At 43.6% G+C, this 26,784-nt stretch overlaps 1 protein-coding gene across 1 annotated transcript in view; it reads left to right on the forward strand.

Moving 5' to 3' along the window:
• The window catches only part of COMT (catechol-O-methyltransferase), a gene marked incomplete at its 5' end in the record, with an annotated part of 34,808 nt that overhangs the window by 2,200 nt on the left and 5,824 nt on the right, over positions 1 to 26,784 (forward strand). The window contains 2 exon segments of the mRNA XM_084649107.1: positions 20,882 to 21,164; positions 25,950 to 26,143. Coding sequence (XP_084505233.1) covers positions 20,882 to 21,164; positions 25,950 to 26,143 — 477 coding nt within the window.

Here is a 26,784-nt window from a genome sequence, read left to right on the forward strand (position 1 = left end):
CCATATTTAAGGGTATTTTTTTTACCAGTATAGTTGTACTGGTACAGTCCCAAGTGACAGTTATAATGGCACAAAAACTGTGGATAGAACAGGTCTCAGGGTGGAATCAGAGCAAAAAGCATGATAAAAATTTTCCCAAAGCTAAAGAAATGTTTTAGAGCTTATTAGGATTTTTTTAATAATATAAAGATTAGACATTTATATGGACAACAAGAACATCCCTCGCTACATTAGACTGATTAAACAATTTATAATAGATGTAAATCCTCAGGGCATAAGCCAACACTTCACAGTTTTGGGTCAGGAAGAAGACTTCTCCTATGGGCAAGTTATTCCATAATAGCTCATTACAGTGTTTCTTGCACCTTCCTCTGAAGCAGATGGTATAGACCACTGTCAAAGCTAGGGGGCTAAACGAGTTGAACCTCTGCTCTGATTCAGCATTGCAGATTCTATGCTTTTACATATGCAATGGAGCACGTCAAGAACAGAAGGGGTTACAAATTGTCTTACCTCATCTGACATCACAGATTATCTTAATGCTTACAGTAGGGGATGAGGATAAGATCAATGTGCAGTATGTGTTCTTGTTTGACTGAGCTGTGCAGTCTGAACAGTTAGAAACTCTTCTTACCATAAAAAAGGGGAAATATATTCCGCATTAAAATTAACTACAGTGCTAATTCTAGTTATTCCTGCAGGCACGGACCATCTTGCGTTTAGAAGAGACTGAGCCAGATTTAGTGTTGGTGCCAACGTTAAGAAATCTTTAACAGTGGAATCATGTTTAATTTTGTAAACAGGGTTTTTTTTTCAGATGCAAATGGGGAATTATTGCAGGTCAGATGAGTTCATCATTGCTTTCTACTGGTTCTCTTTGGCGTCTGGAATATAGGAAAAGATTTATTAAGCTGAAGCTCTAACACAGGAGTGGCCAACCTGAGCCTGAGAAGGAGCCAGAATTTACCAATGTACATTGCCAAAGAGCCACAGTAATATGTCAGCAGCGCTCTCCCCACCCCGCTCCCAGCGCCTCCCACCCACTGGCAGCCTCGCTGATCAGCACCTCCCCCTCCCTCCCCGCACCGCCCGGTCAGCTCTGGGGGGGGAGAGGAGAGAGGGCAGGAAGGGGTGGAGTGGGGGCAGAGCCAGGGGTTGAGCAGTGAGCAGCCCCCGGCACATTGGAAAGTTGGCCCCTGTAGCTCCAGCCCCGGAGTCGGTGCCTGTACCAGGAGCCGCATATTAACTTCTGAAGAGCCGCACGTGGCTCGGGAGCCACAGGTTGGCCACCCCTGCTCTAACACATGGGTGGTGGTGGGGGCTTTTAAAGTTATTCTGTATCAAAATAACATGTTGTTGTTTATTGTGCTACGTGCCAAAGTATTCATTTATGTTTTGCTTAAAGAGGTACAAAACCTCACACACTAACCCTGACCTCCCACAGTTCCTTATTCATTTCATCCACTTGCTCTTATATTTTTTTCTTTCTCCTGAAGCTCTGTTAATTAGCCCCCGTCTACTTCATAGACCTTCATTTGCTGCCTTGTCATCTACCATAAACCCTTTCTTTGTCGCTTCACACCATTTGGCCACTGTTGGGGTGAGAGCGTTCTTCTCTGCAGCCCATTTAGAGCAGTTTCCATGATAGCATTGTAGAAATTTGCTCACTCCTACTTTTGCTAAGCTTCCCAGAGAGGATAAAGGGGAAGAAAACAATCCACAGTGAAGTCTATTCATAGCTGTATGCTGAAATGGCTTTTGTTTCTTTTCTCCCACTATCTGAGTGAGTTTCAGTTCAACTATCTTCAGTATTCCTGCTGTGAAAGGGACAGACGTGCTTTGGATTTTGTTTTCGAGCATGACCTCTGTCTCATATTCAGCCCGAAAGAAGTAGTTTGTTAGAGTGTGGCTCTTCTGATCTGTCTTGCAGAATTACTTCTAAACGTAAGCTACAAATGTTGTCTTATTTGATTTTCTGTAATGCACTGATCACTTCTCCCTCATTTTCCAGTTTATGATGTTAACACAATTTATTATACAAAAGTCCCCAGCAGCACTACAGTGTATGGATGTGCGTGGGACTTGTATCTCCCATTTGTACATCAGTTATAGTGTGATAAGTCTCAACTGGAAAAAAAAAATGGGCCATATTCATCCCTGGTGTAACTCCACTGAGCACAGTGGACTAACCTACACTGAGGATGAATTTGGCTCATGCCTGACTGCCAGCATCTGCTGTGCAGTAACTAAGTAACAAGAACAGTGTCACTAGAAGGTAGAGCCAACATAAATTGTGCAATGAAGAGTGGGGGAAAAGGACACATCTCCTTTTAGAATCTCTGTATACCAGAACATGTAAGCTGTGCCAGTGATGTGATCAAAGGAGACTGCGACTTCTGCAGGCTCTTGGACTTGTATCCTGTAAAATCCATATCACTACAACACAGGAAAATATCAGAAGGAACAGCTTCTGTTCTATGCATGAAGGTACATGTTTATATTTTCCTATTTTTTAGACGTGATATCTGATATGCTATGCTCTCTTAGAGAATGCTACTATTTCAGATGGCGCTGGGTAGGAGGAAGAAGTTTTTGCCAGGTTTCTGACTGCCAGGCACTTTAGTGATGCTAATTTGGGGGCAGCAACAAGTCTTTAAAGAACAGTAGGACATATTATATGTAATGCTTTCATATTGTATTGTCAACCACAACAGTTGAAAGAGCAAGAGGAGATAATCCTGATTAGGTTGAAAATGTAAATGGTGGATAACTACATCGGCATCTAGTACTCATTAAAATTACTTTTCAAGAAAAAGCTGAATATAAGGCAAGCTTATGTTCAGTGATATTTGCAATGATGTTTCGGGGTTGATGAATGTGTTTCTGTAGCTATATTTTTACCCTGGTTTGCATTTTGATTAGGGAGCTCTACCACAAAATGCCTTTCTTCCCTCTGAAAAGGAACTGCAGCTGGTACTGCTGCTACTCGCAGGGTATCTGCTTGTTGCCCTTGGTGTTTACCTTCACTTAATGGGACATTCAAAAAAACTCAAAACCCATTTTTCCTTACCAGGGTTACTAACTACACCTCTGCTTATTAAACCTAGGTAATGTTTAATATCAAATTTACTTCAAGGTTTCTGCACTTGCTCAGCCAGGGACTACGGTAATAGACTGCTTAAACTTTGATTTCTGGTTTTCAAGCACTAGCGCAATACTGCAGAATTTATAGTGTACCACAACAACCATCTGCTTGATGGCTTTTGTCTGCATCCCCAGAAACATGCTGGTCATATTGAGCACTAACCCTGTCAGCAATATGAGTGTGGGCATTCAGATTCATTCAGTATTTTCTGTTTCATCTTATTTCAGCAACCTACGGCCAGAGATCTAGTTTTACTTTTTCTTTGTTGGTCCGACACCCAGCTGCTATTGTCTGTCAACATTCTATCAATGTCTGTGTTAGGGTACACATGGTACATTCAACAGTGCAGCAGGTCATGTGTTGACCGGCAGTGTCCAGCCCTACCTGCTGATAGCTCAAAATAATAGCACAAAATTGTAAACAATTATGAAACAGAAATAAGGACACTTTAGAAACAAATAAAACAATTAGAAAAATGATATCCCAGTAAAGCTATTGCTATTCAGGGCGTAATATAATCGTTTATTTTAAAAATGCTTTTTAAATGTAAGAAATAAGGCCTTAATACTGCAATGTGATCCGTATGTGTGGACCCTTACACCTACTTGGATTGGATTGCTGGATGGGTGAGACCTGGGGGGAGAATGATCAATCAGACAACTAGAATCCGTTTTATAGAGCGCATGGTCTCTACATGGCTTTTTTAGGACAGTGAGTGCAGAAGAATATCGTAAAGCCAATAGAAACTACAGAGGGTGTTTTAGGAGAGCAGAATATAATTATCGTAATTGAAATCTGTCTGGTGCAATGGAGATAAACACCCCTCTGAAGCCTAATTAATGGGGATTCTAGTCCATAAAAGGCATTTATTATTTTCTGCCCTCTTCCTGTCATCCAGAAAAATGAGAAGAAACCTAACTTTGTTTCCACTGAACCTGGAAAAAGGCAGAATAAAAGACAAAAGAAACAGATTCTTAAATCAGCAGAATTTTGCATTTAGTGAATATTGACATTTATGTAGTCACGGTAACAAAACTGAATTATAGGACTAGGTGAGTATGAGGATCCAGAGATTTAGATTTTTAAGTGAGGAAATCCTTAATGGGGAAAAAAGGTGAAAAGTGCTTGTAGCTTGATAACAAGATGTTGATGGAAAAACTAATTACGGTTTGTACTTTTGTACTTGACAAAAGCAGACAAGTCCAGATTACGGTTTCTTGGCTATCTGATTTCTTCACATTTAGAAATACACTGGCTTTCTGATAGTAAAAGGTAAAAAAACACCTTGTTTGACTTTCAGCCTTATTGTTACATCTGTCAGAAGATAAGAGTAAAAATATTCTTTCTATTTTAAAATACCAGATTGAGGGTTGTTTTTCATTGGTTGGGGTTTTTTCCCTTTTAAAAAAAAAATTAAATTTTGTGATTACTATGGCAATCTTATCTTTGGCAGACACTTACCTGGATGTTCTAGCCAAATTCCTTTGCTGGTCTTGCTCCATGGAAAAGACTAAAAATAAGCACCCACTGAATGGCATAGAAAGAGAGGTGGTTTTAGTCATCTTAGTGTAGGACAGGGAGGCAGGAATTTGAATTTTAATCCTTGCTTTGACACAGATTCCCTCTGTCCTTCGGAAAAGTAATTAACCCAGATTTTAAAAGTCTGTGCAAAAGCATGCAAGTGCTTGTGCACATGAACAAAATGCAGATGTAAAATGCTGGCCATGTGAGCCAGGCTCGCAAACACGTGTATATCCTTGACTTCCACTAGTGCAACAGGTGTTTTGATGCACAATTTGGGCATGAGCTTTTAAAAATTTTAGACATAACCTCTCTGAATCTGTTTCACCACCTTAAAGACTGGGATACTACTACTTATCTACCTCACAGGGGTGAGAGGAGGGTTAATCAGTTAATGTGCAGGGCCTTTTGAAGGAAAACACTATGTAATTGCTTAGCATTATTACATTCTCCTCTGATGGATGCTGGCTATTAGCAGCAGTCTTTCTGCAATGAGTTCAGGACCCATTGTCCCAGGGCACTCTTCTATTGTAGTCTGTTCATCAATACCATCAGGCCAGTGGACAGATTCTTTTGTGAAGGAAGGTTGAATGGTATAAATTTACCAAGCATTCTCCATTCACACCAGGTTATGTGAGCTAATAAAATCTAGATTGGATTATAAACCCCCCTGCATTGTAACACTACGGTACCAACTAGCTACTCAGACTCATAATAAACTCAGAACAACCAACCAAGCAATTGGCAGTTAGATTAAATGTATGAAAGATGATAGCAAAATTGGAGGTAATATCAGTGGGACAAAATCGATGAAGGGAAGCATTTGAAGCACTGTTTGTATCCACATTTTCACCAGTTATTCATAATGTCAAGAATATTAATGTGTCACCTTGGTGTTTGTTATCAAGGTGTCCCAAAATGGATCTCTCTAGTAAATATAGATAAACACTTAGTCTTTCTCAGATGCCATCTCTCCAAAACATATCAGTGTACCTTCCAGACATGAATTAATTTAGCTTCACAATACCCTGTGTAGCATTTTACTCATAGTGTAATGGAGGCCCCCAGCAGTTAAGTGACTTGTCCAAGGTCAGACAGGTAATCTGCTGCTAAAATGAGAATAAAACTTCATCTTCCTGAAGGACCATAAGGCCATCTCTCATGGAAAACAGCAGCCTAAGGGCACATGATGTCTTTGCCGCATAGGGAGTTTTGTGAGTATTTCCAGACAGGACTACAGCAAAGTTGTGTAGTTTTATCTTGGATAAACTGATAATGATATACTAGGATTCAGTTTTAATTTTTTAAAACAAACATTAACAGAGAACAGACTTTTATTTCCAAGTATTTTTTCATTATCAACTCATTTCTGCAGCAGCAGGCGATGAGGACTTAATTATTCAAAATGTTATCACTACAGAACTCAACCTTCCCAAGATTTAAATAATCCTATTTTAATCTAATTTAATCATTACATTTTAAATGTTTCATTATTAAGCATAATTAAATCCTGAGTTCCTTGTGCCAAAGCTACTAAGGCACACACTTGTATGAGCCCTCAAATTTGTAAAACAAGTTGTTTACTTTTCTTCTTAGCAAATTTCAGTTTGCAGCAAATGGAGATCCTTTTTGGGGGTGAAATGGGAAATAAATGATTACCACTATTCACCACTTTACATCAAATCCTCCCACACCTTTCTATGGTACATTTATTATGAAGCATAGAAATATGACAACTTTAAAAACTAATCTCGTCATTTCTAGTTACCAATCAGTTTTGCATCTCAAAAAACTCTAGGTGCACAACAGATGTTAACTGATTCAGTCTGATTGGAGAAACACCCCTAGAAAACTGGTAAATAATATTAATAAAAGGCACCTTGGTTAAGGTAGTAAGAGTCACCCGTACTTGAGTAAAATCACAGGTGAGGATGAATTGTTCTGACTGCACCTTCTACATGCAGCTATTTTCGTGTTAAAATGTATGCGATCCCAGAGGCTTTTTTGCTTTGTTTTTATGAAAACAACTGATCATATGGTTATTCAGTTAATCCCAAACACAACATTTACTCTTCTTTAAAACTATAATTGTATTACTGGATTTTTCATTGTAAAAGAGCACAATAAAGGTCTAGATGAAAAGCTGAGTTGCATTACCAAATCAGGATGTGATCTCATCAGATCTTTCAAACTGAGTAGGGTCAGGTGCTTAAGGAAAACCCAGGTGCTGCAGAAAGTATAGTAAATGATTTAGTACCTGAGCCAGCACTGACTAAATGTCATATGTGGAAGAAAGGAGTTCTAGTCTGTATGTGTGGAGGTGCCATTTTTAGGATAAGAGAAGTTGATGAAATTCTCATTAAACGTTCCATGGTATTTTTCATAAGAGTGTGTTACCCTGATGTCCTTGCCCAATATGAAACCTAACAACAAATTGCCTCTAGTCTACATAGCACCATCATTCTCAAATCAGGGAAGGTGTTCACTGCCTGTTCTAAACTAGTGTGGAGTGCCAAAGAGTACTTTTAATCAGTTTCCACCTTTCGCCCTAGCAATGGTTGCACTTCAGTGTTTGGTGAAGTATTCTTTATACTTCATAAATCCATTGGCGGGGTTTGGGAAGTGCTGGAGAATGCTTCTGTGCAAGATCATTATAAAGACAAATGGTGTCGGATCTTTCACCGTTACTTTTTTGTTTGTTTCAGTACTTGGTATTGTCTCAACACCTTCTTTCTTTCTTGTGGCGTTTCCAAATATCATAACTGAATAGGCTGGAAGCGTTTACCTGCAATACCCTACTTGACTAGCAGATGCTGATCCTTCTGTAACAAGGATAAGTGGGTGTGGACTGAGCAATCATGAGGGAGGAACTCTAGGAGTAGCTAAACTTGGGGAGAAAGGTTAATCTGATCTTTATCCTATTGTCGTTTGAAAAACCAAATTCAAAAAGAAAGGGCCACATTTGCACTTTATATACTATATGAACTGTGTTTGTTGAGCAGATTGGGAAAAGCACCTGCTCTCACAGACCAAAACTGTAAACATTACCCAGTGGGGCCACACCTTTGCTTTATGAAGGTTTGGGCACAAAAATGCAATGGAACCTATATGGTAAAATCTGATGAGAAACTAAAGTCCTTTATGTATACTCTCAGACTACATGCAGAAGAGACAGCCAATATATTGTAAATTTGGGGATACATGAGATAAGTCACATGAATGAAAGGATAGGATATACTCGATGTAAAAGGGTGAGTTATTTATACAGTATGATCTAAACAAGCAAGATTCTGCATCTATACCATAACATATGAAGAAAGATTATCAGTGCTCTGACACGCTGGGACATTTAATATCTGGTATCCTTGAATAATCTGTTTTCCTGAATGTGGATTTGGTGACAAAACTGGTTCATCATTTTAGACCAGTGGTTCCCAAACTTGTTCCGCCGCTTGTGCAGGGAAAGCCCGTGGCAGTCCGGGCCGGTTTGTTTACCTGCCATGTCAGCAGGTTTGGCCGATCGCAGTTCGCTGTTCCAGGCCAATGGGAGCTGCTGGAAGCAGCAAGGGCGGAACAAGTACGGGAACCACTCTTTTAGATTATGATATCCCTCCAGTGTTATGGGGTTTGTTTGTTTAATTCCCTTGCTAACATTTTACATGTTGTCTATTATTGTTCGTCTTTAGGCAGGGACCATATCTTCCAAATATGTTTCTAACACAGAGGCGCTAATGTCAACTGGGGCCATTGGACCCTACTGTAATACAAGTATTTAATAATAACAGTAGCTATCTTCTAATAATATTATGTGAGATGCACATCAGTGATTTATTTCTGTTTCTCTGTACATTTTGTGTGTTCTGTGAATCCACATTAAAACTGCAATTATAGTTTTTTGCATTTTTTAATAATGTCATAACGAACTCAGGAATAAGAATCTGTCCTCTTGGGCAGTGCTGGTTTTAAGTTGGTTGAATTACATTTTTAACTTTGCACATCAGATATTTATTAGCGAAAGAAAAAACAAACTGCCTATTATTTTGGTATGGCACTGTACCATTTCAGTTTGGGGGCATACTCCACATTTAAGCACCTGGCTCTTGAAAATAAGTTGCTTTTATTGCTGAATAGATATTGCAAAGATTTTTCTTTCACACATCCCAGCAAAATGGGGTGGGTGTTCTGATATTTCCCAAAGGGGAAAAAGAAATTAAGGTTTTTACAGAAAATATCAAGCTAAACAAAGCTGATTTGCTTCTTTTAAAACCCACTTGCTCTGGAATGCAGATTTCAGGATAATGTCTTGCAAGGGAACTCAGTTAATAACTTTATATTGCCAGCTTGCCTAGGTCCCTTGGGTGCTGTACAACAATTAAAAAATCCAATTGAAATTTAGAAACCTTCTTAAACAAAACAAATAAATCCCAAAGCGGCAAACAGCAAGTGTGCTAGATGGGCTAAGGCTAAGAGGTTTATATTCTATATAAGCTCTAGCTAGCAATCCCCCAAATATTAACTCTAGAGATCTAGAGGAAAGGCGTTCTAGTCTTTAACCACTTGTAACCGTAAGGTAAGGCATTTATGCGCATAGGCATCAAACTAAAATACTATAAGAGACCAATTCTTCAAAACCCTTAATCATGTGAAGCAAGTAAAGACTATAAGGCTATGTCTACACTATGAAATTAGGTCGAATTTATAGAAGTCGGTTTTTTAGAAATCGGTTTTATATATTCGAGTGTGTGTGTCCCCACAGAAAATGCTCTAAGTGCATTAACTCGGCGGAGCGCTTCCACAGTACCGAGGCTAGAGTCGACTTCCGGAGTGTTGCACTGTGGGTAGCTATCCCACAGTTCCCGCAGTCTCCGCTGCCCATTGGAATTCTGGGTTGAGATCCCAATGCCTGATGGGGCTAAAACATTGTCGCGGGTGGTTCTGGGTACATATCGTCAGGCCCCCATTCCCTCCCTCCCCCCGTGAAAGCAAGGGCAGACAATCATTTCGCGCCTTTTTTCCTAAGTTACCTGTGCAGACGCCGTACCACGGCAAGCATGGAGCCCGCTCAGGTAACCGTCACCCTATGTCTCCTGGGTGCTGGCAGACGTGGTACGGCATTGCTACACAGTAGCAGCAACCCCTTGCCTTGTGGCAGCAGACGGTACAGTACGACTGGTAGCCGTCATCGTCATGTCTGAGGTGCTCCTGGTCGCCTCTGTGAGGTCGATCAGGAGCGCCTGGGCAGACATGGGCGCAGGGACTAAATTTGGAGTGACTTGAGCAGGTCATTCTCTTTAGTCCTGCAGTCAGTCCTATTGAACCGTCTTATGGTGAGCGGGCAGGCGATACGGACTGCTAGCAGTCGTACTGTACCATCTTCTGCCGAGCAGCCATGAGATGTGGATGGCATGCAGTCCTTCTGCACCGTCTGCTGCCAGCCAAAGATGTAAAAGATAGATGGAGTGGGTCAGAACAAGAAATAGACCAGATTTGTTTTGTACTCATTTGCCTCCTCCCCTGTCTAGATCACACTGCAGTCACTCACAGAGAAGGTGCAGCGAGGTAAATCTAGCCATGTATCAATCAGAGGCCAGGCTAACCTCCTTGTTCCAATAACAACGATAACTTAGGTGCACCATTTCTTATTGGAACCCTCCGTGCAGTCCTGCCTGAAATACTCCTTGATGTACAGGCACACCCTTTGTTGATTTTAGCTCCCTGAAGCCAACCCTGTAAGCCGTGTCGTCAGTCGCCCCTCCCTCCGTCAGAGCAACGGCAGACAATCGTTCCGCGCCTTTTTTCTGTGCGGACGCCATACCAAGGCAAGCATGGAGGCCACTCAGCTCACTTTGGCAATTAGGAGCACATTAACCACCACACGCATTATCCAGCAGTATATGCAGCACCAGAACATGGCAACGCGATACCAGGCGAGGAGGCGACGTCAGCGCGGTCCCGTGAGTGATCAGGACATGGACACAGATTTCTCTGAAAGCATGGGCCCTGACAATGCATGCATCATGGTGCTAATGGGGCAGGTTCATGCTGTGGAATGCCGATTCTGGGCTCGGGAAACAAGCACAGACTGGTGGGACCGCATAGTGTTGCAGGTCTGGGACGATTCCCAGTGGCTGCGAAACTTTCGCATGCGTAGGGGCACTTTCATGGAACTTTGTGACTTGCTTTCCCCTGCCCTGAAGCGCATGAATACCAAGATGAGAGCAGCCCTCACAGTTGAGAAGCGAGTGGCGATAGCCCTGTGGAAGCTTGCAACGCCAGACAGCTACCGGTCAGTTGGGAATCAATTTGGAGTGGGCAAATCTACTGTGGGGGCTGCTGTGATGCAAGTAGCTCACGCAATCAAAGATCTGCTGATATCAAGGGTAGTGACCCTGGGAAATGTGCAGGGTCATAGTGGATGGCTTTGCTGCAATGGGATTCCCTAACTGTGGTGGGGCTATAGACGGAACCCATATCCCTATCTTGGCACCGGAGCACCAAGCCGCCGAGTACATAAACCACAAGGGGTACTTTTCGATAGTGCTGCAAGCTCTGGTGGATCACAAGGGACGTTTCACCAACATCAACGTGGGATGGCTGGGAAAGGTGCATGATGCTCGCATCTTCAGGAACTCTGGTCTGTTTCAAAAGCTGCAGGAAGGGACTTTAGTCCCAGACCAGAAAATAACTGTTGGGGATGTTGAAATGCCTATATGTATCCTTGGGGACCCAGCCTACCCCTTAATGCCATGGCTCATGAAGCCGTACACAGGCAGCCTGGACAGTAGTCAGGAGCTGTTCAACTACAGACTGAGCAAGTGCAGAATGGTGGTAGAATGTGCATTTGGACGTTTAAAGGCGCGCTGGCGCAGTTTACTGACTCGCTTAGACCTCAGCGAAACCAATATTCCCACTGTTATTACTGCTTGCTGTGTGCTCCACAATATCTGTGAGAGTAAGGGGGAGACGTTTATGGCGGGGTGGGAGGTTGAGGCAAATCGCCTAGCTGCTGGTTACGCGCAGCCAGACACCAGGGCGGTTAGAAGAGCACAGGAGGGCGCGGTACGCATCAGAGAAGCTTTGAAAACCAGTTTCATGACTGCAAAAAGAAAAGGAGGACTTGTGGCACCTTAGAGACTAACCAATTTATTAGAGCATGAGCTTGTGAGCTGTAGCTCATGAAAGCTCATGCTCTAATAAATTGGTTAGTCTCTAAGGTGCCACAAGTCCTCCTTTTCTTTTTGCGAATACAGACTAACACGGCTGTTACTCTGAAAAGTTTCATGACTGGCCAGGCTACGGTGTGAAAGTTCTGTTTGTTTCTCCTTGATGAAACCCCCTGCCCCTTGGTTCACTCTACTTCCCTGTAAGCTAACCACCCTCTCCTCCTCCCTTTAATCATTGCTTGCAGAGGCAATAAAGTCATTGCTGCTTCACAGTCATGCATTCGTTATTCATACATCACACAAATAGGGAGATGACTACCAAGGTAGCCCAGGAGGGGTGGTGGAGGAGGGAAGGAAAATGCCACACAGCACTTTAAGCACAGCACTTTAAAAGTTTACAACTTTAAAATTTATTGAATACAGCCTTCTTTTTTTCGGGCAATCCTCTGTGGTGGAGTGGCTCGTTGGCCGGAGGCCCCCCCACCGCGTTCTTGGGCGTCTGGGTGTGGAAGCTATGGAACTTGGGGAGGAGGGCGGTTGGTTACAGAGGGGCAGCAGTGGCAGTCTGTACTCCAGCTGCCTTTGCTGCAGCTCAACCATACACTGGAGCATACTGGTTTGGTCCTGCAGCAGCAGCCTCAGCATTGAATCCTGCGTCCTCTCATCACGCTGCCGCCACATTTGAGCTTCAGCCCTGTCTTCAGCCCGCCACTTACTCTCTTCAGCTCTCCACCTCTCCTCCCGGTCATTTTGTGCTTTCCTGCACTCTGACATTATTTGCCTCCACGCATTCGTCTGTGCTCTGTCAGTGTGGGAGGACAGCATGAGCTCGGAGAACATTTCATCGCGAGTGCGTTTTTTTTTTCTTTCTAAGCTTCACTAGCCTCTGGGAAGGAGAAGATCCTGTGATCATTGAAACACATGCAGCTGGTGGAGGAAAAAAAAAGGGACAGCGGTATTTAAAAAGACACATTTTATAAAACAGTCGCTACACTCTTTCAGGGTAAACCTTGCTGTTAACATTACATACATAGCACATGTGCTTTCGTTACAAGGTCGCATTTTGCCTCCTCCCACTGCGTGACTACCCCCTCAACCTTCCCCCCTCCCTGTGGCTAACAGCGGGGAACATTTCTGTTTAGCCACAGGCAAACAGCCCAGCAGGAATGGGCTCCTCTGAGTGTCCCCTGAAGAAAAGCACTCTATTTCAACCAGGTGACCATGAATTATATCTCACTCTCCTGAGGATAACACAGAGAGATAAAGAACGGATTTTGGTTGAATGCCAGCAAACATACACTGCAATGCTTTGTTCTACAGTGATTCCCGAGTACGTGTTACTGGCCTGGAGTGGTAAAGTGTCCTACCATGAAGGATGAAATAAGGTTGCCCTCCCCAGAAACCTTTTGCAAAGGCTTTAGGACTACATCTAGGAGAACCGCAAATGCCAGGGCAAAGTAATCCTTTCACATGCTTGCTTTTAAACCATGTATAGCATTTTAAAAGGTACACTCACCAGAGGTCCCTTCTCCACCTGCTGGGTCCAGGAGGCAGCCTTGGGTGGGTTCGGGGGGTACTGGCTCCAGGTCTAGGGTGAGAAACAGTTCCTGGCTGTCGGGAAAACCGGTTTCTCCGCTTGCTTGCTGTGAGCTACCTACAACCTCCTCCTCCTCCTCCTCATCTTTGTCCCCAAAACCTACTTCCATATTGCCTCCATCTCCATTGAAGGAGTCAAACAACACGGCTGGGGTAGTGGTGGCTGAACCCCCTAAAATGGCATGCAGCTCATCATAGAAGCGGCATGTTTGGGGCTCTGACCCAGAGCGGCTGTTCGCCTCTCTGGTTTTCTGGTAGGCTTGCCTCAGCTCCTTCAGTTTCACACGGCACTGCTTCGGGTCCCTGTTATGGCCTCTGTCCTTCATGCCCTGGGAGATTTTCACAAAGGTTTTGGCATTTCGAAAACTGGAACGGAGTTCTGATAGCACGGATTCCTCTCCCCATACAGCGATCAGATCCCGTACCTCCCGTTCGGTCCATGCTGGAGCTCTTTTGCGATTCTGGGACTCCATCATGGTCACCTGTGCTGATGAGCTCTGCATGGTCACCTGCAGCTTGCCACGCTGGCCAAACAGGAAATGAGATTCAAAAGTTCGCGGTTCTTTTCCTGTCTACCTGGCCAGTGCATCTGAGTTGAGAGTGCTGTCCAGAGCGGTCAGAATGGAGCACTCTGGGATAGCTCCCGGAGGCCAATACCATCGATTTGTGTCCACAGTACCCCAAATTCGAGCCGGCAACGTCGATTTAAGCGCTAATCCACTTGTCAGGGGTGGAGTAAGGAAATCGATTTTAAGAGCCCTTTAAGTCGAAATAAAGGGCTTCATTGCGTGGACGGGTGCAGGTTTAAATCGATTTAACACTGCTAAATTTGACCTAAAGTCCTAGTGTAGACCAGGGCTAATAGTTACTCAGCAGATTGAGTTTGAGGGGTCAGGCTTTTAACACCATCCCCAAAATAATAGGCCCTTTGAATTACATTAGATTTTCCTACCAAATCTCTGTTAGCTAAAACATAAAAAGAAACCAGTGTTAAAAGCAGAGAAGAACAGTTTCCTACTCTAGGTCCCTTATGGCAATGTGAGACAATACAGTTATAATTTAGCTTCAAATCCGGAGTCATGGATGAAATCTGCAGTGAAATAAGTTATTACTTATAGCCCTTGACTCAAGAATTTGCTTCCCAACTCCAGGGCAAGCCTTCAGGGCAAATGGAAAGGCCTGTCTGTTCATTGAGCCTTCTGCTTAAGGGGAGGCTGGTGGGGATTTGAGGTTGGGTTATTTGTGGCTCAGAGAGTTTTCCTTAGCCTGACAAAATGTCAGAACTATGTATGTTTTAACACATGACATTTAAAATTGATGTTAGGCACTACGTGTGGCAATAGTGGGGCCAACAGGGGTCAAAACAAAACACCTGCCTTTGGAAAGGAAAAGTTCTCAGTGTCTCTTAGAAGTGGGGGGAGTGAGATAGTTTCACAGCACAGGGCCCACCAGCTATAAAGCTATGATCACCTGCCAAGCTGAGCCACAATGGCAGAATGCCTAAATAGAAACTGATGTCAGAATGCAAATATACATCTGCAGGGGGCCCAAGGAGGAGGTGTTTGCATACACAGAGACTAGATCTATATAATTAAATACAAAAAACCCAGCAGAGATTCTGTAAAATGAGTTCACCACTTTCTAGGCAGTGAGTGCAATGTGATTTCACCCATTGAGTGATTGTGCTTTCCCCAGCTTCAGGCAATGAAGCAGCACTGTTGGAAGACCTCCTTGAAGGGACGGCACATGACAACCTTGCCAATAAATAAGGATAACAGCATAAGAAAAGTGCACCACTGAAAACTACTTGCCACCATGACCTTTCCCATTGAAAGCCTGCGTTGAATGTGGTATGAAAGGGATGCGAAGGTTCTTACCTTGGCTCGTTACCTCCAAATAGTCCTTTGTGAAGGCAGAAGAGGGGAAAAGCAGCCTCCTCTCCTTTTTATTGAATATTTAAATGCTGTAGGTCAGATGAATCCAGCTGGCGATACTGTGCAAGCATTCCTCCAGGACAGAGATTCAGAGACTGAGTTAACAGGGTACATGGGGCAATAGGTATATAGCAGCTGTGTCTCCATCAGCATACAGATGCTGTTTCAGCCTGTGTTCAGAAGTGGTCTCGCCAAGAGGTCTCACGCATATGTTGAGCAGCCCAGGAGAATGCTTGCATTTCTGAAAGATGCAACCTAATACTCTTCAGTTACTGTCCATCCTGACTAAGTCCCAGGTGTGACTGGATCCTTCGAAGGACAGTCCTAACCATACTGGCAAAATCCATTCGTTGTGAAAGGAACAGCCTATGGTTAATCTTATTGGAAGGTGCTGAAAGGTCCAGTGTAAACAAAATGAAACTCTCTGGCAGTGATCGTGATAGTGACAAATGCATTCTCTGATCCAAGAGAGGCCTCAATGCAGACTGGATGCTGCCCAGAATGTCACTGGTATCCAGATGCACCTGTACCACCACCTCCAGTAAAAGGGAAGGTTAGGCATTCTGTGGTAATTAGTGAGCAGTCTGGCATCAATAAATGGTTTCTTGAGGAGGGGCCCTATGCCCACACCCGTTTAAGAACATTTAGTACCTTTACAACCACTTGATAATACTAATCCACCAATGACAGCCACACCCCTCACAAGAAGCCACTAGAATAAGTAAGGAGGTCAAATCAAAAGGGGTGTTTGTAAACCAATGACATCCTCAGAGGCCAAGCTAAGCTCCACCCGTGGAAAGTGTGAAGCTTCTTCATTCAGGTTTGGAAAGACCAGCCCAAAGGTACGCATTCTTTTCTATGAAGAACATAGGAAACTGGCCAGAATGATCAACAGAACTACTTGTGCATGGGGGCGGATGGGTCAGATTGGTGTACATGCCTCTGGAAAACATGAGAGAAGCTTCTTGCTATCTGGGTTAAATGGCTAAGAAACATGATTTCCTCCTGCCAAATGATACCATCAGGCCTTAAAAAACAGTAACTCGGGTCAGTTCTTTGCAGTGGGCATGTTAGAATGTTACAAATGTGAGCGTTAACATTGCTAACTGTTGGAAGCCAAAAGAAACAGACTGGAAGTGTTCCAAACAAATTATATGTTCTGTGCAACTGAGATAAGTGGATGAGTGAACAAACATCAACTGTAACATGAGTTGAGCACATCTCCATGGCAACCTAATCATCTCCTGAACTCAAAATGTGTCCTGCATGGTAATTTAAAGTTTTTGAAGGTGGATTTTTCCACATGAGCCATACTTCTGAAGAGCAGACTAAAGAAAGGAAATGTAGGGACCCCTAAAATGTAGGAATAACCTCAAAAGGTTAAGTTTGGGGAAACAATCCCCTCCCGCACACACATTCCCACTTATGGTTCTCAGGCTAACCCCACCCCCACACATCTGTGAGCTTAGACCAAGCGTTGGAGGATCCACTTGTAGTGTCCAGTTGGTGCAACAGCTGCTCTGCTGGGCCCCTGGCTGTGGCTGCCCTATTTAAAAGGGGGCATCAGAGCATGCAAGACTTTAATACAGTGGCAGCCAGAGCTGTTGGGCCTGGCTGGGAAGATTGGAGATGAAGGGGTCTGACAGAAGGAATCAGCACTCTCTCAGATTGTGAGCCATTTCTCTTCTTCCCAACTTCCCCCGGGGGTTCTAGTCTGTGAGGTGCTCCTGTGAGTTCAGTGGGAATTCAGGAAATTCAGCACTTTGCAGGACAGAGCCCTCTGGGGGTTGCTGTTTCCTTTTAGACCACCTAGGATGAGCTAATTTAAGGAGAAAGAGTCTGTCCAGGCAGCTAATGGGATAATGAACAGCTGAGCCTGACAAAAGGTCAGCAAGACTCAGTAGCAGAAAGGTGGTCACAGAGAGAGACTCTAAGGGAGAAGAGCTCCCAGAGACCACAGGCCCCTAGGAGGAGGGTTGTGTTATCCCTGAGCCAAGGGGAGACACTATTTCAAGTTTATTTTGGGATTTAATGAAGTAGAAGCTCTGCACGGGAATTTGTCTGACACCCCTTTAGACTGTGGAGTTCTTAAAGGGCCCTGAGGGAAGGGTGATTGAGGCAGGGAGTACCTGCAGCACCAGAGTTGGTCAGAATGGGGCTCAGGCAGCCCTGCAACAGGCCCTTTGAATGGAGTTTATTGGATTGAGGGGAGGGAGTAGAAAGGGTTAAATAACAGAGGCTGGTAAACTGTTCGTATTAAAAATGGCTTAGAGAACAATGTACTTTCCAGTGCAGAACTGTGGGGTGTGGTAGGCAGGGGAAGGAGCCTCTGAATTCCATAGATGTATGTGCAAATCCCAAATTAAATTGTAAATTGTAAGGGGAAACGATTCTGGCAGTCACTCACCGTTGTCCTGACTTGTGCACGTTCCAACTCCCCCGTGCAATTGTCAGCCCCAGCTCAAGTGGAGACACAGGAGTGGAGGAACAGAGGTGTTACAGGCTGCATCAACAGGTGCCCTGGCAGTGTTGCATGGGAGAAGCTTTTACAGAGCCTGGCGCAGTCAGTGTTCTTAGTTCTGCACTTCCATAAAGACTAAATTAATTCTTCATTTAAAGAAACAGTCCATAGCAGCTCTTTGGAGCTACGGTCGGTTCAAAATCAATGAATCATTCCCTACCATAATAAATATACCTTTCTGCAGAGAGTTGTCTGTGTAGGTAAATGGCTTTGAAGGGATTTATCGCTTGAGCTTTATGGGTGATGTGCATCCCATCTGGTGAGTTTCAAGCCCTAATGCCCTACACTTGGAGAGACACATGTCTAGAGAACGTACACAAGGGCACCTTCAGCAAAGAAGCCAAGTTTCTTGGAAACAATAGGCGCAGTACTATTGTTCTTGTTATCACTAACAAGGTCAGCTCCCAGACTGCTGCGCTGGGCATCACAAAATGCGGAAGAGATGGCCAGCCCTCTGTGGAGATAGAGGCGGTTAGGGACTATTTAGAAAAGCTGGACGTGCACAAGTCCATGGGGCCGGACGAGTTGCATCCGAGAGTGCTGAAGGAATTGGCGGCTGTGATTGCAGAGCCACTGGCCATTATCTTTGAAAACTCATGGCGAACCGGGGAAGTCCCGGATGACTGGAAAAAGGCTAATGTAGTGCCAATCTTTAAAAAAGGGAAGAAGGAAGATCCTGGGAACTACAGGCCAGTCAGCCTCACCTCAGTCCCTGGAAAAATCATGGAGCAGGTCCTCAAAGAATCAATCCTGAAGCACTTGCATGAGAGGAAAGTGATCAGGAACAGCCAGCATGGATTCACCAAGGGAAGGTCATGCCTGACTAATCTAATCGCCTTTTACGATGAGATTACTGGTTCTGTGGATGAAGGGAAAGCAGTGGATGTATTGTTTCTTGACTTTAGCAAAGCTTTTGACACGGTCTCCCATAGTATTCTTGTCAGCAAGTTAAGGAAGTATGGGCTGGATGAATGCACTATAAGGTGGGTAGAAAGCTGGCTAGATTGTCGGGCTCAACGGGTAGTGATCAATGGCTCCATGTCTAGTTGGCAGCTGGTATCAAGTGGAGTGCCCCAAGGGTCGGTCCTGGGGCCGGTTTTATTCAATATCTTCATAAATGATCTGGAGGATGGTGTGGATTGCACTCTCAGCAAATTTGTGGATGATACTAAACTGGGAGGAGTGGTAGATACGCTGGAGGGGAGGGATAGGATACAGAAGGACCTAGACAAATTGGAAGATTGGGCCAAAAGGAATCTGATGAGGTTCAATAAGGATAAGTGCAGGGTCCTGCACTTAGGACGGAAGAACCCAATGCACAGCTACAGACTAGGAACCGAATGGCTAGGCAGCAGTTCTGCGGAAAAGGACCTAGGGGTGACAGTGGACGAGAAGCTGGATATGAGTCAGCAGTGTGCCCTTGTTGCCAAGAAGGCCAATGGCATTTTGGGATGTATAAGTAGGGGCATAGCGAGCAGATCGAGGGACGTGATCGTTCCCCTCTATTTGACATTGGTGAGGCCTCATCTGGAGTACTGTGTCCAGTTTTGGGCCCCACACTTCAAGAAGGATGTGGATAAATTGGAGAGAGTCCAGCGAAGGGCAACAAAAATGATTAGGGGACTGGAACACATGAGTTATGAGGAGAGGCTGAGGAAGCTGGGATTGTTTAGCCTGCAGAAGAGAAGAATGAGGGGGGATTTGATAGCTGCTTTCAACTACCTGAAAGGGGGTTCCAAAGAGGATGGCTCTAGACTGTTCTCAATGGTAGCAGATGACAGAACGAGGAGTAATGGTCTCAAGTTGCAGTGGGGGAGGTTTAGATTGGATATTAGGAAAAACTTTTTCACTAAGAGGGTGGTGAAACACTGGAATGCGTTACCTAGGGAGGTGGTAGAATCTCCTTCCTTAGAGGTTTTTAAGGTCAGGCTTGACAAAGCCCTGGCTGGGATGATTTAACTGGGAATTGGTCCTGCTTCGAGCAGGGGGTTGGACTAGATGACCTTCTGGGGTCCCTTCCAACCCTGATATTCTATGATTCTGTGATTCAGTATCATGAGGTGACTGCAGCTGGCTGCAAAACCCAGCCTGTCAGTTGAAGAACAATGCACCCTTTTGTACATTCTCCTGAAATTCACGGGCCTGGATTCCTCGGCTCTGGCACAGGGATTCAACTTTGTATTTTGTAACTGGAGTGGGGGAGGGGGGAAGAATCCATGCTTTCAAATACAAAGTGAAGTGAAGTTTGTGTTACAGGCAGCAGTTGTACTGCCAGCTTCCTTGGACCACGCCAAGCACCTGCCTCAATTGCGACCTTGAAGTGGGAGAGGGTAGTTCAGTCTCTGTGACATGCTCAGTCCTTCACTTCTCTGCAGACCGTGCCAGCAAGGCAGGGGCCTAACAGTGATGGTTTTTGTGGTGTGTTTCCTGGAGACTTGGAGACCAGTACTTCTTCGTTAATGCTCATTTCACATAGGACTTTGCATAACAACCGCTGATCTCTACAGATCACAGTGCTCAGATTGAAGGTGAAAAGCTCCAAATTTCTTCACCAATCTCAACACAACCACAGTCCTGCCTCACCCAGACAAGAGGGGGTGAAAATCACACCTAGTACAACTATTTAGGATTTTAAATCCTGTTTAATGGTTAAAGCAACTTTAAGGATTTTAAAGAGCACAGCCAGTCTGTGCAATGGTGTTTTGGGATGGAGTCAGAACTAAGTGGCTACGTGGGGGAGGGGAGTAGGGAATTAATAATGACACTTTAATTAATAATGACGCCTATGGAATTTGCCTCTAAAGGGAACTCTCAGATCACTGTCTCTCTCTGGATACAACATAGCCGTTTCCAACCACACTGTACAGTAGAATTATAGTAAGTTCTATATATTCCTATCCTGGGTGTTGCTTATGGGTTATTCTATTGTAACAGTTATGCGAAAGATGGTTCTCTCCTGTGCCACCTTAACTAAAAACCTGTTTTGTCTCTTTTATTCCAGATGCTGGAGAGCTGTCCAATCCTTTTGTCCATAGTTACCAGCCTGCTCTTCATTTTGCTGCTGCTTGCAGTGCTCATCAGAAACAACGGCTGGGCAGCCATTCTGTGGAATGAAATCATCCTGCAGAAAATAACCAATTTCATCATGGCTCAGAGCAAAGAAGAGAGGATTTTAAACTTCGTGCTGCAGAATGCAATCAAAGGAGACCCCCAAAGCGTAGTGGACACCATAGATAAGTACTGCTCCCAGAAGGAGTGGGCCATGAATGTGGGGGATGAAAAAGGTAATCACATCAGAGATAAGCTCTTCAAGGCTATGTTTGAGTTTGAGACTGGCATGGTACAGGATACGTTGTTCTGTTAGTCACTGAAAAAACACAGCAATTTTGCATGCCATAACAGTGGTTATGCAAACGATCATGCATGATGGTGTAAATCTCTCTGGAAGAATCCAGCAGGTGCACTGTAGGGTCATGGGGCCAGATGTGATTTTTTGATGTGCCATGCACATTGCTTCCTGAGGGAGGGAGGGTGGACGGACATCTGGGGAGTTAAACAAAAAACCTCTGACTTGGATTCCTGCCAGTTTCTTGCTACGTAGCCTTGGAAAAGTCACTGCCTTGCTTTCTAGACCTTGGTTACAATGGATCGTATCCTATTTCCAGCAAAAGGTGTCCATGAGCCTTAATTCACTGGTGTTTATGAAGCATTTTGAGATCCTTGATTGAAATGTGCGAACCATGAGTATTTAAAATAAGAGGAATTTTGCACATATAAACAATAGTTATAGGCAATGTATTTTCGAGGGAAGAGAGATCATACAGATGTAATATACACAAGAAGCTGTCCCATATACTAATAGGAAAATCTGACATTACTATCCCCTGGCAAGTCTTAGTTTCTCTTAAAGGCCAAATCAGCTAAGTGGATAAAATTTGTCCTCTTGGGTGCACATTCATTGTCTCACTACTTTGCATTCAAAAAAGTTCAGTTATTGTCTCATATAACTGTAGTAGCTCACTTCTAACATACACATCCTGTGACTTACAGATCTGAGAGCTTCTTTCAGAACATGACCCTTTTAGTTGGAGGCAGTGCAGAGAATTTGGAGGTTAAACATAGTAATCTAGGGTTAACCCTAGTAAACTTGTACTTTTACGCAGTAGTCAGAGACCCCGATGTTTTAGGCCTAGTTTATGAAAACAGTTCCTGTGATTCCATGAGTAGTACGTTTAGGGTGAAAGCCGTAGCTTCTAGTATCTGTGCACACATTATTAAAGCTCTAGCCCTGGTAATATTTTGTCATATTCTGAGGTTTTTGCTTGGACAAAACGCCCTTGGCTTTCAGTAGAAATTTGCTTGAGTGAAAACTGAGTGTGGATCTTAAGATTTAGCCCACGATGCATTGAATTATGTAGTGACACTATCTTGGATTTATTTGGCACCTTTCATCTTAAAGGTGCCAAAGCACCTGACAGGAGTGGCTTCAATGCTCAGTAAAGTGCAGTCTCCTCTGTGGTTTTGAATAACACACAGATACACCAAGTTACCAACTCCCCAAACTAGGGGATTTTGCGAGGGCATCTGGTGGGATAACACCTTGGGATCATTTAGTGACCCCAAATGGTCTAGACTGTGCCTTATAGCTCATTTGAAACAACAGTTTCAATGGTACACTGCTAGGACATTGGTTCAATACTTGCTGAGAAGGACCAGTGCCAACAACTGAATCACCAGCCCTGATCCCTGAAATGCCCTGGGTTTCTTTGGAGGCCTCTTATCCAAGTATTGACCAGAAATGACCATGCTGAGATCATATCCCAAGAAGGTACATAGCACTACACCAATTTATAACAAGCCATCCCTAATCTACAATAAATTGGAACAATATGCTGTGCTACAAATGACCAATTGCATTTATTAAAACAAATAATCCTATAAATAAGCATTGACGACAAACTTGCTTTAAGATAATATACAGAGTCTGTCGCACAAATAATATGGGGTCAAGAGTTTCACCATTAGGGGCAACAGTAAGTGCAAAAGCAGGGTATTTAGACCATACAGAGAGAAAGGAGAGCACCAGTCACTCTCACTGAAGTCCCTGAATTAATACAAATAACGTACAGTTGCAGCACTACACACTTATGTGCCAATAAAAGCCGGATGGCAGGAGGAGGCTGAGTTATATTGTTAATTAGTATCCCTGGGCTAGATCAATGAGAGAAGAGCCAAACCAAGAGGCCTTGCAGCAACATCAGTGAAAGTTTTGCACGAGAGCTGAGGGTGGAGTATAGCATTTAGTTACTTAAGTCAATCAGTTTAATATTTGCATTATTTTGCAGTTGAATGCATTTTTCACCAGTTATCAGCCCCTTTTCCCTTTCTCCCCAGTTCTCTCCTTCCCTCTTTCCTGTCTTTGTGCATCTCCTCCTGTGTTCTCTGTATTTCTTTTTTCCCCTCCCTCCTTTTAATCTACATACTCTTTCCTGTTTTCTGTCCTAGTCTCGCTCCCCATTTTCTCATTTCTATCTGCTCTGTCACCCTTCCTTCCTCTTTCTTTGGCACTTTTCAACCCACCTTTCTATTTTTAGTCTCTGCAAAGCTGCTAAAGTGCTTTCCATGTGGAAAAGCTGCAGAGGGAAACTAATTAGCTTTCTACTATGTTTTCCTCTGCAGGCTTTCCATATGTAAAGCAGCACTTCATGAAGAGAGAAACAGTCTGAAAGTTTCTTGAATTGGGAGTTGACTGCACAGTGAGCCTGAGGGGATTTCTGCAGACCTAGTTGGTTTCTCTTACATCAGCAAGGGACTCAGTTCAGAAGCACACTGACCATTCCTAGTCAGCTTATACATACAGTAGTCTGAAATGAGAAACTGACTAGAATCAGACAGTTCTGAACAGTTTGTCTTTGCAGCTCTGACCAATGCCTATAAGGTTTGTTTCACTCGCTGCAATTGGCAGTGGACTTAAACTGCAGTGTGATTTTTAAATTGAGGTGCACATGGCTGGGAGTTTGAAACCCACATAGAAAACCATTTTCACTCTTCAGTGGTTAGGTGGGTTTTAAGAACTGCAGGGGGTATTACTTCACATTGCCCAGCAATGACCCCTCCAGCCTTGTCCTTTCCTTAGCTGCAAAAATGGTGGTCATATTACAGGACCTTGGATGAGGCAAGTGAAAAGAATGGGAATCAGGGGGGCAGTCCTCATAACTAGGGCCCTTCCAAATTCACGGTCCATTTTGGTCAATTTCGTGGTCATGGCATTTTAAAAATTGTAAATTTCATTATTTCAGCTTTTTAAATCTGAAATTTCACACAGTGTTGTAATTGTAGGGTCCTGACCCAGAAAGGAATTGTGTGGGGGGTGGGTTGCAAGGTTATTATAGGGGGGGGGTCGCGGTACTGCTACCTTTACTTCTGTCCTGCTGCTGGCGGCGGCGCTGCCTTCAGAGCTGGGCAGTTGGAGAGCGGCGGCTGCTGGCCGGGAGCCCAGCTCTGAAGGCAGAACCGCTGCCAGCAGCAGCGCAGAAGCAAGCATGGCCTGGTAGGGTGTTGCCACCCTGACGTCTGCGCTGAAGAGCTGGGCCCTCAGTCAGCAGCCGACACTTTCCGGCTGCCCAGCTCTGAAGGCAGCACCGTAGAAGTAAGGGTGGCAATACTACTACCCCCTAAAATAACCTTGCAACTCCCTTTTGGGTCAGGACCCCCAGTTTGAGAAACCCTCTTCTCCCCCATAAAATCTATATAGCATAGGGTAAAAGTACACAAAAGACCAGATTTCACAGTTCGTGATGCATATTTCATGACCATGAATTTGGTAGGGCCCTACTCATAATAGGACAGAATCTCCCCCATCCCCACCCCTCCAAAAAAAGGGAAGATAAAAGTTTTCTGAGAACAGGGACTCCTAGGGGAAAAGCTGACAAACCTGGCAATACAGTGGGTGCCAAGGGGCACTGCTCCAGTAAGATAGGCAAAATCCCAACGTTATTTATTTTTAATTCCTAAGATTTGAAGGCTAAATAAGAGTGCTCAATTACAAATTGCAGCACCACACCAGTTCAGTTTGTACACAAGTGATGCATAAATAAATAGCACAGGACAAGGTGAATGCTAATAGTGGGTAACTAAGCAGCTCAGGTGGCTCATGCATCATGATGCCAAAGGCTAAATACCTTCAAATATTCATTCAGGTATCTAATGTATTTGCACTACTTAGGACCATAGAAGATTAAAGATGGAAGAGACTTCTGTCACTGAGTCCATTTCTTTGCAAGGATTGGATATCGTTTCCAATTTTATTTATTTATTGTAACAATTGGCTAATGGTTCCTGGCCTTTATAGCGCAAATAAATAGTGCCTTTGTCAGCTGGCTAGACTGTTCCTTTTATAATGAGTATTTCTTAACTTAAAAGTCTTACATTAAGGTGACTGCGTGTAATATTATTTACAAAATGTGAACTCTCTCAAAGTTTAAGAGCTCTACATTTCATGAATGGGGACAGATTTTGCAACGACTAAATTTCTTTGCAAAATGTTGCATTTTTCACTCAAAGTTGTGGTAAATTTTATTTAATACAGGCCCATCTTCACTCAAAAATGTGGGTTTTTATTTTAAAAAAGTTATTTTTCTTTTAAAACACCCCCACATACTTATTTTTTTGAAAATTTACTATTTGAAGCCTAGGTCAGATGATCAATTTTCCCAGTATTATACAAGACAACCTATTTCTTGAAGTCGCCCTAGTGCAAAAAAGAAATTGCAAAAGCATTCACAAGACTATTTTCAGTTTCACAGGGGCCCCGTTGATACAATAAGCAGCAATTTCGTTTGAGGTATTTGTAAGTGGTTTCTTTCCAAGATTCCTGACATTTCAAAATGAATCTCATTTTAAGTGCGAGCCAGTCTGCAAAGGAAGCCCTGTATATTTGATCATAAACCATCACATTTTGAATCTCCTTATAGCAGCTTATTAATGAACTTGTAAGATTCCATCCACAAACTTTATTATTTGATGCCGTTTGATTTAGTCCAGAGTTAACCCATTTCTCTCCCGTTCAGGTTTGATTCTAGATAAGATACTGGAGGAGACAAAGCCATCAGCCTTGCTGGAGCTGGGAACGTATTGTGGCTACTCTGCTGTGAGGATTGCTCGGCTGTTAAAGCCCAGCGCTTGCTTACTGACCATCGAGTTCAACCCTGACTTTGCTGCTATCGCCAAACAGATGATTGAGTTTGCTGGAGTGCAAGATAAGGTACATCTTGTTCTTCTGTGGCTGGTAAATGAAGGGACTGAGTAGATGTTATGTCAGAAGAAATATTGGTATTTCGCCCTCTTATACTTCAGCTAACACAGCAATTGCAATATCCCAAGCTATTTTAGCAGTGAACTGAGCACAGCCATTGGGCTCATCTGTGTGGTAGATGTGTCAAGTTAGGAAATGCCCATTAGGGACTGGGGCAGGGTCATCAATCCCTTTTCACACACACTGTGTTTAAGATAACTGAGTAGTTAGCAAAGATGTCGCAAAGCTAACAATGTTGGGAATCATTAGGGAAGGGATAGCTAAGAAGACAAACTATCTTACTGCCTTAATATAAATCCATGGTAGGCCCACATCTTCAATACTGCGTGAAGATGTGATCACCACATCTCAAAAAAGATCTATTGGAATTGGAAAAGGTTCAGAAAAGGGCAACAAAAATGATGAGGGGTATGGAACAGCTGCCATATGAGGAGAGCTAAATAAGACTGGGACTTTTCAGCATGGAAAAGAGACGACTAAGGGGGGATATGATAAAGATCTATAAAAATCATGACTGGTGTGGAAAAAGTAAATAAGGAAGTGTTATTTACTCCTTCTCATAACACAAGAAGTAGGGGTCACCAGATTAA

This window comes from Lepidochelys olivacea (genome assembly GCF_965140295.1).
Source record: "Lepidochelys olivacea isolate rLepOli2 genome assembly, chromosome: 15".
NCBI classification, from domain to species: Eukaryota; Metazoa; Chordata; order Testudines; family Cheloniidae; genus Lepidochelys; species Lepidochelys olivacea.